The sequence below is a fragment of the Asparagus officinalis genome, chromosome 1 (assembly GCF_001876935.1).
Source record: "Asparagus officinalis chromosome 1, Aspof.V1, whole genome shotgun sequence".
Classification (NCBI taxonomy): Eukaryota; Viridiplantae; Streptophyta; class Magnoliopsida; order Asparagales; family Asparagaceae; genus Asparagus; species Asparagus officinalis.
The window spans coordinates 7,397,101-7,409,355 of record NC_033794.1 but is presented as its reverse complement, the minus strand read 5'-3'; the positions used below and the strand labels follow the sequence as shown (position 1 = coordinate 7,409,355).

Sequence of the window (12,255 nt, the reverse complement as noted above, 5' to 3'; positions counted from 1 at the left end):
CTTTCATATTTTTAAATTAGTACCCTAAATCCCTAATTGTTTTATACTCGCCCCGCTTCATAGGTTACTCGAAATTTTGTGAATTAAGAATTTCCACGGTAGCGAATAAACAAGAGTCACCGTCCAAATAATCACAATTTATTATTATTATTATTGTTATTTTTTTTATTTTTTACTTTTTGAAATTTTTTGAGGAAACAAGGACTTTAAACGCAAAACGTGTGAGGCAACGTCCGAGTTTAACTCTAACCTAACTGTGGGCCCATCTTTAATATGGGTGAATTACTGGGGGCAGGTGCATGCGTGGCTCGAGAACTCACATTGTGGAAAGCATTTTCAGTCTATCAGTCAAAGTTATAAAAGTTAACTAGGTTTCTATTACTGACCACGAGAAGACACGACATCAGCCTGGGACCCACATTCCACCTCTCCAGATCAATGACCATGCGTGGTCCACGTGGGAACGCACACAAATCTCTATGCGACTCATTCTTTTTCCCAACGTGCTTAAGGTTAGAACGGTCAATTTGTCACGCCTTGTGGGCTGTGGTCCTCTTCTGGTCCATCGTCAGTCTCGATCAACTTCGAGCAAATCAAATTGAACTTAATATTAAAAAGAATCAATTTGAACAAAAGTAGTTTGGTCCGATTCGTTACGGTCTACTTAGCTTAAATTTGTACTCACTCAGTTTTTTTAAAAAAAAGAGTTACTTTAGAGGCTGTTTGGTTCGTTTCCTATATATAGGAACATGCAATTCCATGTCAAAAGACACAAGTTTTGAGTTTTTTTAATTTTTCTAAGAAATAGATTGTTTTAATTTGATTCACACATAAAATATGATGGGAAACCAATGTATTGACTTTTCTTGTATTTGGTTCGCACGAAAAAAAAGAAAAACTTTTGTTGGTTTGTCATTTCCCACTTTTCTTGTGTTTGGTTGGTTTTGAAGTGTAGTAAAAATTATATATAATCACCATGGTAAGATTACCCCTCACTATAGACAAATTTATTTGTGATCGTTATGAGAACTAATCTTAACAAAATAAAAGTGCGAATGTAACATGAACAAATCGTAATTTCTCGAATTCATTAGAAATATCTATTTGACTTAAAAAATCATGCGAAACCTAAAATAACATGAATCAATCGCTATGAACCATGTATCTGATTTGACCTGAAACATCTCTCTTTGAGATGAAAAAAAAATCACACGAAACTTGTTTTCCAAGAAGAAAATAATCAAGACCTGTAATACCCTACTTATTCATAATTTTATGAAATATGTACCTGAATTAGCCATATTTTTTATGAAACCTATAAAAAACATATAAACAACCTGATTAGCTATAAATATGTATATAACATAGCAAATCGCATCATACCTGGAAATACCAAACATGTACGTAATGACCGAGGGCTCAAAATTTGATAAATATCATCATTGTTAGCCATCCAGTACAATATTAATAGATATTGCAGGTTGTTAATCTCAGAAATTTTGACAATCATCATAGCCTAAACAAAATTGCCTGAACACGAGAAAATACCAAGGGGCTGAACACGAGAAAATTTTGACAATCATCATAGCTATCCAATGCAATATATTACATCATTATTAGCCACCCACTGAACACGAGACAGTCTCACAAACACTAAACTGACGTGTGCACATTGTTGCGCATGATACATCAATACACCACAATAATTCAAAAAACCACATAAAAGGAAACAATGAAAATGAAAGGAAATAAAGGCAAGTATATGCAAATTATCCATGTATAAACATATAAAGGAAATGTATAATACAAGCACGAGTATATGCAAATTATCGCTTAGGGCTGAGAACTTGGTCAATATCATCATTGTTGGCCATCCAGTGCAATATCAATAGATATTACATGTTGCTAATCTCAGAAATTTTGACAATTATCATAGCCTAAAAGTAAAAAAGTCACCAAAGTAAACTCGTGTCATGACAACCGAATACCTTAATAACCCACAACAATAGCCATCAAATACAATGCGTGTACATTGTAGGATGCTTGCGTCACAGAAAATTTTATCAATTGTCATGTTTGTATTGTGACTTATAAAGTTCCTCCAGTTACAATTTCAATGTAAAAGTTAGTATTCCACAACATTCACATCATGAAAGGTAAATATTACAATACGAAGGCATATAAATACTTCCTATATATTACAATAAATGAATATCGTTCTTAAATTAAACGAAAGTTTCACTTGGGACATACAAGAAAAAAAGAACATGCAAAATTTCATCACAATATTTTCTAAAATGAACATTGCAGATAATTTCAGATATTTTCGATCAGTTTTCATGAAAATTTTCATTTATCGTCTAAATATTTCTAAGTTTCAACATACAAATTTCAACAAAAATACCTTAGATCCAAATTTCAACTAATTATAGAAAATTTTAGATAATTTCAACTAAACATTTCAGATAATTTTAACTAAACTTTGTGAATAATTTCACATAATTTCAGATAATTATAGAAAATGAGCAGAACTCACAATATTTTAGATAATTGTAGATAATTTCAACTAATTATAGAAAATGAGCAGAAATCATAATCTTTCAAAATTTCGAGTAGAAATCATACCTTAGATCGCCGAACAACAAGATCCAACCAAAAAAACTGCGAAAAAACCCAAATTTTTCAATAAAACCGATGCCTTTTTAGCAAGATCCAGTAAAAAAATAATTTTGAGGAACTGATGCTTGATAAATATGAAAATCAAGAACGAAATTCAGGCGAAAGACGAAGATGACGAACAAGAAGATAGTGACAAAGAAGGCCGCAGGATATTTCTGACGGGAGGAGAGCAATGAGGTAACCCTAGTGTCACAAAAGAAATCAAGGAGAGAAACGAGAGAGCAATTGTCAGAAGTGGCCAGGGTTTTCATCGATTTCTCTCGGTTGGGGAAGGTAGTCGGGGAGAGAAAAAAGTCTGAGGTGGTGCCGTTTTCACTCATGTTTCTCCCTGACGAACCAAACCCACGAAAAGAATCACGGGAGAAAAAAAAATCCGATGTGACCTTAATGTCAGACGCAGAAATGGGTTTCCAGAGGCCTTTTAAGCGAACCAAACAACCCCTTAGCTTACGGACAAAACTTGTAAATCATTGAAAGAAAAATTTGAATTAATTGCACTGAAACATTTTTGAGTCGAAACAAATTGAAGCACGTTATAGAAACGAATCAAACGGTCCGAATTGGGTCCATGTCTGCCGGTGTTATAGGTTTAGACCGCTCACCCTACCGTGCAATCAGGCGACAATTTTCATTTTAGTCCACCACTTTCTAACCTTTTAAATTTGCCCCTCGCGTCTTAACTTCGATAATAAAAGGCCACCCACGCTCTCCGTTTCCCCCAAACTCTTCATTCATTCTCAAGTAATAATCATGGCAACAACTTCTTCAGCTCTCAGAGTCTCCTCTTCTCTCTCCTCCAAGCTCCCAAACTCAGAGAAAAACCTCTCAAAGTTCTCGCAAAATCTAAGTCTGAGATCACTCAACTCCATCTGTTCAAAAAAATCCAGATTGGAAACTAATTCTCAAAAGAACCCTGTTACTGCTTCTCTGTTTTCCACTAAAGCTTCGAAGGATTCTGAAAGGCCGAGTAAGTTTTGATTAATTTTCATTAATTGGGTATTGGTTAGTGTGATTGATGGTTGATTCATTTGTTATTTAATTGATCAACAGGCAAAGTCCAGAAATTGCATGTTTATGAGATTAATGAGGGAGATAGAGGGAGCCCTGCTTATTTGAGATTGAGCCAGCAGCCTACGAACACTCTTGGAGATTTAGTTCCCTTCAGCAACAAGGCAAGCTTCTGAATTTTCGCACATAACCCCTTTGATCAACGACTTCAATTTGCATTATTTTGTTCCATCATCTGTATGTAGTTAAAAAGCAGCCAAGAGTTTTAAAAGAATTGTTGGCATGCCGGTATTATATTACTATTTTTTTTGGGTGTGTTGTTTATTTGAAGCTAAACTTGGTAGTGGGGAGTCCACATGCTCAATTATAATTGTTTAATGATATCTAGACAATTGTAAATTTAAATTACAGTGCTTTCCGTTTTGACAAAATATAACTGTGGTCTATTTTCTCAAATGGGTTGCCAGCCTATTTTCATTTTTTTTCCTTTGTGATATTAGTCTATTAGGCACTATTAACATTGATTGATCTAGTTTTTGATTGATCTAACTTTGTCCTATTACTTAGTCTGTGCTCTTCGCATTGATTGATCTTTGTCCGGAGGAGGGTAATTTATAAACGAATTAAGTACTTGACATCAGAGAGTTGGTGTTGTTATTGTTGTTGACAAAGATGATATTATGTGTATATCTTGTTTACATGAGACACCTTGTGTAGTGAATATTTTCAATGTACTCAAACGATAATCTATTACCACTAAATATTATTTTTTTTTACCATAATTTAATATGGATTAAAAGTAAATTGGAAAAGAGGGTTAAATACGAAATATACTCCATCTACTGTTCCTGTATAGCCATTTATGCCCCTAAACTATTTGGTTAGCACTTACATCTCCTAAATCCACATGATTTTATTCTCAAGTGATTGAAGATGTATCATGATAAATTACAATTTTAATTATAAAATGACTAATGTCTCAGGGACCCCAAAAAAAAAGGACCCTGAGGGGACATGTGAGGTGTCACCTCATGGTGGGGCGATTTACTGCTCATGAACAGTAAATCACCCCACGGGTGACCATTTTTTGGGGTCCCTGTAGCAACACCCTTATAAAATCCCTCTTCTAACAAATGCTACTCAATTGTCCAGCTCTACCACGGTAACTTAGAGAAACGCCTTGGAATCACAGCAGGCCTGTGTGTGTTAATCCAGCACGTGCCTGAACGAAACGGAGACCGATACGAAGCAATCTACAGCTTCTATTTCGGAGACTATGGTCACATATCGGTTCAAGGACCGTACCTGACGTACGAGGAAACGTACCTTGCTGTCACCGGTGGATCAGGCATTTTTGAGGGCGTCTATGGTCAGGTGAAGTTGCAGCAGATCGTATTCCCATTTAAGCTCTTCTATACTTTTGAGCTCAAGGGGATCCCTGATCTCCCTAAGGAGCTTCTTGGTACTCCGATTCCTCCGTCGCCAACAGCAGAGCCCACGCCAGCTGCAAAGGCCGCGGAGCCCCACGCGGCGCTTAAGAACTTCACCAAGTGATGTTAGCCCTGTTGATTGTGGAACTATCTAGATGTTAGCATGTTGATTGTGATAGCGCCTAGTGGTTCAAAAAGTATCTAGTGATTCTGTTCTATTGTATTAATGATGCAACAAAAGAATGTCTACTTGTTGACAGTGGATTGGAGCAGTGAATATTTTCTCTTGTTGATCATTTTTAGTAGTAATGTTAATTGTAAGACGAGAGTAGTAATTGGCGAGGATTTGGCTGTGTGTTAGTCAATTTGTAGGAGGATCATAGTTTAAATTTTGCGTGTGTTTGTGGACTTGAGTTGTTGGATGTAATGAAAGATTGGAATAAGTTGGTGATGAGCAAGGTACACTTGTAATAAGATTGATCTCTTAATGAATGTCATTTTTGCATATATTTGTCTTCAATTTTTTTATATGATGAACTGCAGATGTTCTTATATTTATATTTTCATTACACTTTAGCAACCTACATACCGGTATTCATAATTCTCAAATCTTAGGCTAGAGGGGAGTTTCGTAACGTACCCTGCTCAGAAAAGAGAGGGATGAAGGAGGAAGACGGGGACATATTTGGTATTTCAGTTTCAAATGTATACTTTTTAGTATACATACGCTATTTGGGCTAAGACATATATAAGTTTCATGTAATTTGGGTTCATGAGGAAATTGCAGTAGAGCATTTGGTTTAAAGACAAAAAATCCCTTGAAAGTATATGTGAGTGAGTTTGTCCGCAATTTATACTTCTTTCTATTATATCAAACTTGGATATGTAATTAAGCTAATGATGTATGTCATTCAGATGTTACTTTAAAGGCTATCCAACTATATACGTCAAAACTTTGTAACGATGAGGAATGCAGAACATGATACGATTGCACGACTCAGAAAATTCAATGATAGACAAGTCTTGTTACATGACTAGCTACCGTGTTATCTCATAAATTGATTGGTAGGACAGTGCAATCAAGTTTCTGGAAATAACACTTCTCATAATCTATTCCTTTATACAAATAGGAGGATCAGAGATTCACTATTCATGCTACAGTAAATAATACAGTTTACTGTAGCATGCTTACTGTAGCTAGTAATTAATAAAAAATGCTACTGTAGCACACAGGTATACTGTAACATTTAAAAGGCACTGTAGCAGAGCGGGATACTGTAGCACTTCCAAAAATTCAAACCATGTATATTAAAAAGCGGGATTACTGTAGCAAAAAAAAATACCGTGCTCTGCACGGACCGCAAACTAGTAAACTATAATAATGCATGTGCATATTCCTAGTCGTACTCCTAAAAGAATAAAATTATTGGGGAAAATATAACATTCCCTTATAATTTTTTAGAACATGCAATTTAGGTTTTTTCCCCCAGTATGATATTCCTGTTTCATGAGGATAATTTTTTGAGTAATTTCTCATCGTGTTTATATGATTCACCAATCTTTAATCTTCTTCTTCCGATAGTTTGAGAACTTTACTTAACTAAGACTATGGCTGTGTTTAGCATCTCCACGGAAATAATTTTAGTGATACAAGTTTGGTTCAAAATACTTGATTTTAGTTTGGCAAAAATTAAGCTAGAACTTAACTAGTTTTTTTTTTTTAAACTTTAGGAAACGGGACTAGTTTTCTTTTAAAGTTACCCCGTAGGATCAACTCTGAACTAATTCAGGAGAAAAATTAGTCCTGTTGCAAAAACAGACAAGTATCGTCACATGATGTTGCACGTCTCATGTGGGCTTTAAACGCATAGGAATTTTACAGCATAGATAATTAGCTGAAGGGACCATACAATAATTAATTAATAAAAGCGGTCCCTGAGAAGAAATTACGATGATAGAGTTCCACAAAAGTGTTAGTCAATTGAGTCATTTTCATGCAAAATGAGATAATTGTTAAAATAGAATAATTTTTCGCTAGTGAGATATTTTAGTAGGATAAATAAAAACAATTTTATGAAGCGAGATATTTTGATAAGATTACGTGAGATAAATTTTTATAATCATGAAACATATATTTATGTATTTTGAAGATATAAATACTATTTATGTATTTTAAACTTACTATTATAGATTAATAATTGCTTACAAGAATGTTATTTACTATTAAATAACTTTTGGTTTGACTATAAAATATTGATAATTATTATTATAATGATGGTCTAATGATGGTGATAACCATAATAGGAAAAAAGTAGAGGAAAAAAATATAAAAAATAAAAAATAACAAAATAAATATGAGTTCTAGTTTTTTACCACGTAGTTCCAAGCTAAAACTTGGAATAATTTGAGAGGATAGAACTCTCATTTTTGTATAGAAAAATAAAAAAAGTAGGATAATTTTGTACCATTATCCTAATTCTAGTTTTGTTAGAGTTTTACTTGACTAACACTGTAAAATTTTGTTCTAGTTTTAGTTCTATGTGACTAACACCTTAAAAATTTATCCCACAGATTATTCCAGTTCTAATTTTAAGTTCTAGGTGACTAACCCCCCTTATGAAGGCTATCTTATATAAGTATAATGATAATTTATGAATGCGTTGTTCATCGAATGTCAATGCACCGACTCACATATGTACATCATGCTAGTAGAAATATAAAAATTATATCATATCTTACTCTCCTTAAAAGTACGGGTTGAGAAAAATTTTGCATGGTCAATATTACTCTCTATTATTTTAAATATTTTATTCAAATCTTAATCTATCTTAATCATAATTATATCTTGTTCTAATCTCATATGAGCTACTTACAGCTAAATAATTTTAAAAAATAAGATTAATAAAATACAAGAAACTGCTTCACGATATTAATTTGTTAAGGTAAGAAACTAACATGCTATAATATATGAAGTATTATAAAAAATCCAAAAAATTTCAAAAATTACACAAAACGCCCTCTAAAGAGGCTTCAAAACTTAAAATAATAAACATGAAATCTGAAAAATTAACAGCAGCCTCAGAAGAATTTAAAATTTACAATTGACATCTCTAACGTTTAAAATTGTAGAAAAACCCTCAAAAGATCAAATAATAAACATGAAATCTGAAAATTACCAGCAACCTCCGAAGAATTTAAAATTTGCAATTGACATCTCCAACGTTTAAAATTGTAGAACACCCTCAAAAGATCAAATAATAAAAAAGTACCCAAAAATTTTAAAATTTTAAAACTTGCAAAAAAATAAAAATGAATTCAAGGGATTACCATTAGGCGCTTGAAAATTTAAAATTTATAAAAAAAAAACTCAAAGTTATAAAAAATACAAAAAACTCCTTTAAAAGTTAAAATCACAAAAAATGTTAAAATTTTAAAAACTTATAACAATTGCATATCAAATCTAAAAATTACTAGCAGACCGCTGAAAATTTAAATTGAAAAAATAGTCCAAAGTTTCAATAATTGAAAAAAACACCCTTAAAATGTTAGAGTTGCAAGATACATCTTAACATTCAAAAACTTATCACCAACACATGAAACATAAAAATTACAAGCACCCAACTTAAAATTTAAAATTTTTAGAAAGCACTCTCAAAGTTTTAAAATTTGTAAAACGCACCGTCAAAAAATTCAAAGTCACAAAAAGACTAAAATTTTAAAACTTAGCAAAGAAAAGAGTATATAAATTTAACTTCCAATTTAAGGTTTACGATCCTTTTTCATCATCTAAAAGTAGTCTAATTTTATCGAAAAAGATAAAGGTGAAGAATGATTAATACCAACATAATAAAAAATGAAACAGAAGGGATGAAAGACAATATTTTCTAAATATTTTATAAAATAGTTTATTTTTTGAGTAAATTAGGATTCTTTATAAGAGACTTTTAAGAACTCATTATAGTACTTTTCTATGCTTATGTGGATGCTTTCATCATATAAAAGTTTACTTTAATTAGTATTAATCTTTATGATGTTTTTAAACGTCTATCAAAGATTAGGAACAAACTCCATATTCTCTTTTGTGTCATTTAAGCCTACTTTTAACCAATCGTCTTGTCTTATTAGCTTTAATTATGCATATTCTTTTTATAACACTATGTTTTCAAGTATTTTTTATACTTTTGCAATACTATACACTCTCAGGTCAAGCTTAATTTCATGTCGATCCAAATAATATGATAACTCAAATTGACTACATATTATATTTATTTTCTGTCAATTCACTTATCAACATAAAAATTTAAACTGTGTGTAGCTCATTTAAGTTAATATCAAAGAAAATAAATAATCGCAATGCTAAAGTTTAGAGACACAAGTGAGCAAAAACCATCAAAGTAGAACTAAAAAATAAATTTTAGCATGAAAATAAATTAAAAATAATTAATCATGGTATTCACCCTAGTCATACTCGCTTAAATGTACGAGTCGGGAAAAACTTTGCATGGTCAATATCACCCTCCACTATTTTCAATATTTCATTTAAATCTTAATATATCTTAATCATAATTATGTCCTAATCTAAACCCGTGTGAGCTATCTACAGCTCAATAATTTTTAAAAAATAAGATTAATAAGATATATGAAACCGCTTCACGGTATTAATTTGTTAAGGTAAGGAACTAACGTGTTATTATATGAATTATTATAAAAAAATCTAAAAGTTTCAAAAATTATACAAACTATCCTCAAAAGAGGTTTTAAAACTTAAAACAACAAACATGAAATTTAAAAATTAACAGCACCCTCCTAAGAATTTAAAATTTACAATTAACATCCTCAATGTTTTAAAAATTATAGAAACACCCTCAAAAGCTCAAATAACAAAAAAAATACCCTGAAATTGAAAAAATTTAAAACTTGCAAACAACAAAGATGAATTCAAGGGATAAAAAGTCTACTAAATAAATGTTACCAAAACATTTATTCTCTGACTAAAAAAATAGTAAATAAATGTTACCAAAACATTTCTCCCGAAATCAGTAAATGGGCTTCATAGTGGCCCATGAGATAGATTCAATATATTACATGTTTTATTTGTTTTGGGTCTCAGTTTAACAAATTTACACTGGGCAATAGATCATTAATTATCTTGTGGACCTCATCCACTCCACTGTATACGCGATATTTGAAGAAAGGATAACATGAAATTAAAAAAAAAATCAATGATCACTAATCATGGGCTTAAAAATATCTATCCTCAAATCAATCACTTAACCCCTGAATCTACTAAATCAGTCAACTAACATCCTTTCCAAAGAAATATATTGACTTAAATATCCTTCTCTTTTTTTGATCACTTCATATAAAAATGAACATGATTCGTTAGTGACACTGTCATTATTGTCTTAGATATGCTCTCTGTGCCTAGATTCTACCAAAAAAAAAAAAAAAAAAAAGTTAAGAAATCACTTTAGTGGGTTATCCTGAAAGATAGCAATACACATTGATTAATCATATGTGCCCACAAATAGATTTATTAGATTAAATCCAACAATCTCCCACTTGGGCACCATATGATTCCTTAAATTGTGTATAACCTTATGAGCTCAAAAATTGCTATCACTGAAAAGGTATTTCCGAACAATCTCGTCCATTGACTATATCAATATAGGATCAAAGCGGCCTTCGTCACATTTATCGTGACTCGACCCATCAATGGTCACATATACCAATACAATCAAACGACATAGATCAATCATGGATGTGCAGCATGAAAATTACATGCAATGTGATCAGTACATGTCTATTTTCAACTGGTCCTCCTTAGTGAGGTCAAAACCAAACATAATGTAACAGAGTGTCTTAACTGAAAACTTTATTCTGATCAGACAATACAAACAAACATAAAGCACCACAAATACAAACTCCCACTAAAACATAATATCCTCAAATAATACCACACCCATATGAGCAGTATGCTCATGAAAGACCTTAGGTGGCAATCCCTTAGTAAGAGGATCAGCTATCATGGAGTTTGTCCCAATGTGCTCTATGGATATCTGTCCACTCTGTACCCTTTCTTTCACAACCAGGAACTTAATGTCAATATGTTTTGACTTAGTTGAGCTCCTGTTGTTATTGGAATACATTACTGCAGATTTATTGTCACAAATATAACCTTAGTGGTCTTTCAACATTTTCCAAAATGTGCAGTCCCGTGACAAAATTTCGCAACCATATTCCCTGATTGGATGCCTCATAGCAAGCTACAAATTCTGCGGCCATAGTGGAGGAAGCTACAAGTGTTTGTTTGACACTTTTCCATGATATAGCTCCTCCTGCTAACATATAAATGTAGCCTGATGTAGACTTCCTGCTATCTTGGCATCCAGCAAAATCAGAGTCCGAATACCCAATGACCTCTAATTTCTCTGATTTTCTGTATGTGAGCATGTAATCTTTTGTTTTCTGAAGATACCTCATAACCCTTTTGACTGCTATCCAATGATCCATACCAGGGTTGCTTAAGTATCTGCCTAACATCCCAACAATGTACGCAATATCCGGACGCGTACATACCTGAGCATACATTAGACTTCCTACAGCCGAAGCATAAGGAATCTTCTGCATTTCCTGAATTTCAAGGTTACCTTTAGGGCACTGATTGAGACTAAACTTGTCTCCTTTAGCAACAGGGGTGTCACCTGGTCTGCAATCTTGCATGCCAAACCTTTTAAGTACCTTATCGATATAGCTCTTTTGTGATAATCCAAGAATACCCCGAGAGCGATCTCGATGTATCTGGATCCCTAATATAAAAGAGGCGTCCCCAAGATCTTTCATCTCAAAATTCTTTGATAGAAATCTCTTGGTTTCGTGCAACATGCCTATATCATTAGTGGCAAGCAAGATGTCATCGACATACAGAACCAGAAAAATATACTTACTCCCACTGAACTTGTGATATACACAGTCATCAACAATGTTCATCTCAAAACCGAACGAGATAACTATTTGTTGAAACTTATGATACCATTGACGAGGAGCTTGCTTGAGTCCATAGATGGATTTCCTTAATTTGCAAACCATATTCTTTGGGTCTCCTGACACAAAGTTTTCTGGTTGCACCATATAAATC

The 12,255-nt window shown here is 32.8% G+C and overlaps 1 protein-coding gene across 1 annotated transcript; it reads left to right on the top strand.

Moving 5' to 3' along the window:
• LOC109847862 (allene oxide cyclase, chloroplastic-like) lies at nt 3,394–5,609 on the top strand. The gene is made up of 3 exons (XM_020417099.1): nt 3,394–3,646; nt 3,730–3,851; nt 4,840–5,609. Exons 1-3 carry the CDS (start codon nt 3,430–3,432, stop codon nt 5,239–5,241), a joined length of 741 nt encoding a protein of 246 aa, XP_020272688.1. The 5' UTR covers nt 3,394–3,429; the 3' UTR covers nt 5,242–5,609.

Bases quoted from the DNA above. Each gene is read 5' to 3' on its own strand.
- LOC109847862 (XM_020417099.1), top strand. From the start codon at position 3,430: ATGGCAACAACTTCTTCAGCTCTCAGAGTCTCCTCTTCTCTCTCCTCC. The intron at 3,647-3,729 runs GTAAGTTTTGAT...ATTGATCAACAG, and splicing joins GAAGGATTCTGAAAGGCCGA to GCAAAGTCCAGAAATTGCAT. The intron at 3,852-4,839 runs GCAAGCTTCTGA...TCAATTGTCCAG, and splicing joins TAGTTCCCTTCAGCAACAAG to CTCTACCACGGTAACTTAGA.